This window comes from Octopus bimaculoides, chromosome 6, assembly GCF_001194135.2.
Source record: "Octopus bimaculoides isolate UCB-OBI-ISO-001 chromosome 6, ASM119413v2, whole genome shotgun sequence".
Lineage (NCBI taxonomy): Eukaryota > Metazoa > Mollusca > Cephalopoda > Octopoda > Octopodidae > Octopus > Octopus bimaculoides.
In genome coordinates this window covers 96,341,997-96,343,658 of record NC_068986.1, presented here as the reverse complement: position 1 = coordinate 96,343,658, position 1,662 = coordinate 96,341,997, and the positions used below count along the sequence as shown (strand labels likewise).

Below are 1,662 nucleotides of genomic sequence, written 5' to 3'. Positions count from 1 at the left end.
TATGTTGCCATACCACGACGGGTAGGCCAGTGGGCGAACATTCGATAGTAGTGTGCTGCTTGTCAACCAGTAGTCAGCTGGTCAACATGTCTTTGTTTACATCAATGTAAACAAAGACATGTTGACCAGCTGACTACTGGTTGACAAGCAGCACACTACTATCGAATGTTCGCCCACTGGCCTACCCGTCGTGGTATGGCAACATAGAATGTAACGGCAAAAATAAATATTTTCTTATAAAAAATTATCTCCATCGTTCAATCATATAACCGTTACAAGTGCTGACCCCGACGTGATTCGAACACGCAGCCTTACTACCGTTACAAGTGGTGACCCCGAACAAGTGAATCGCAGCCTTCACAAATACATCAACCGTTACATACTATATATTTTTTGTTGTTTTCCTCTCATGGTCATGGAATAAGTGTGTATTGAGGATTTAAAACCTAACTGCTAGATGCTCAATCAGATACCTCAAGTGAACCATTGCAGCTTTAAGTGATCAGTCGATAAACCAAGCATGAGGATGTGGCGTGATAGGGTTTTCTCAATTATTCGAAAATTCGACTTCTTGTTCCCTATAAAATCCGTCTTTTTTTTTTTTAGCGCTCAATCAATCACATATTTGAAGGTAACTGACTAACTCACTGCGGGCAGACAGTCAACGAAACTCTGACGCCACAGATCCCCTCGATGATTTGCGCAGATGACCGTATATTTTTGGACTGACCGCATAATGTCACACAGATAGCCCTACGTATTTGGAGCAGTTTTCATCTTCTCATTCGGCAATTATTAATATTGTTCATTGTGATTAGCTAACAACAAATATCATTATGTTCCGCAACAAATATCAAGTCAAATGTTCGTGAGCTTGCTTCAGTTATTATACACGTAGCCGACGAAATGTATCATCATAGATCAACTTAAGCGACAAGCACACTTCGCGACATTGGTGACATCCGACGTTCATTTTGACTTCAAGAAAAGTGAATCAAGGCAAAACAGAAAAGATTCGAGATCAGTTTTAACCACAAAACACTAACTAAAACATTTCCGTTAACACCCGGAACTTTTTTCTGTGGAAACCTAGTGCTTCACCTAACACCGTCTATCTTTATGATATAGTGAAGTGATCTATTTCACTGACGAAAGATGGGGAAAAAGGCAAAAGTTGGAAAGGCTCGTAAAGATCGATTTTATCAACTAGCCAAGGAGACAGGTGAGAAAACTATTTTAATTTTATTTATATTGTTCACGAAAAACACACGTTGTATTTTAGATACTTAATATATATAATTTTCAGCATGTATATTTTTAGAAAGCACGTGGCATGCTTGCACTGTAGCAAGACGGTCCAGATGGACTATATGTAATCTGAACCTTTCCCCACTTATTATTATTTTTTTTTTTTACGGAATCCCACGTTTTAGGCTCTAGAGATTCCGATTCTGAAAAAAAATTTTCAAAAATCTCAATTTCAAAATTTCGATTCCCCCCACCCGGTTTTTATATAGATCCACAGGGTAAACCTAACCCTAACTCAAACTCTAACCCTAACCCTGACCCTGACCCTAACCCTAAACCTAACCCTAACACTAGTTTTGTGAGATTTGGCTGTTATTTCTAGCATGTAAATAGCCTGCTTGGTGGGGGGGGGGG

At 39.3% G+C, this 1,662-nt stretch overlaps 1 protein-coding gene across 1 annotated transcript in view; it reads left to right on the top strand.

Moving 5' to 3' along the window:
- The first annotated feature begins 168 nt into the window (after positions 1-168).
- The window catches only part of LOC106871475 (pre-rRNA 2'-O-ribose RNA methyltransferase FTSJ3), a 40,408-nt gene continuing 38,914 nt past the window's right edge, over positions 169-1,662 (top strand). The window contains exon 1 of the mRNA XM_014917951.2: positions 169-1,222. Within this exon, the coding sequence (XP_014773437.1) occupies positions 1,156-1,222 (67 nt within the window). The 5' untranslated portion in view covers positions 169-1,155. The remainder of the gene's footprint in view (positions 1,223-1,662) is intronic.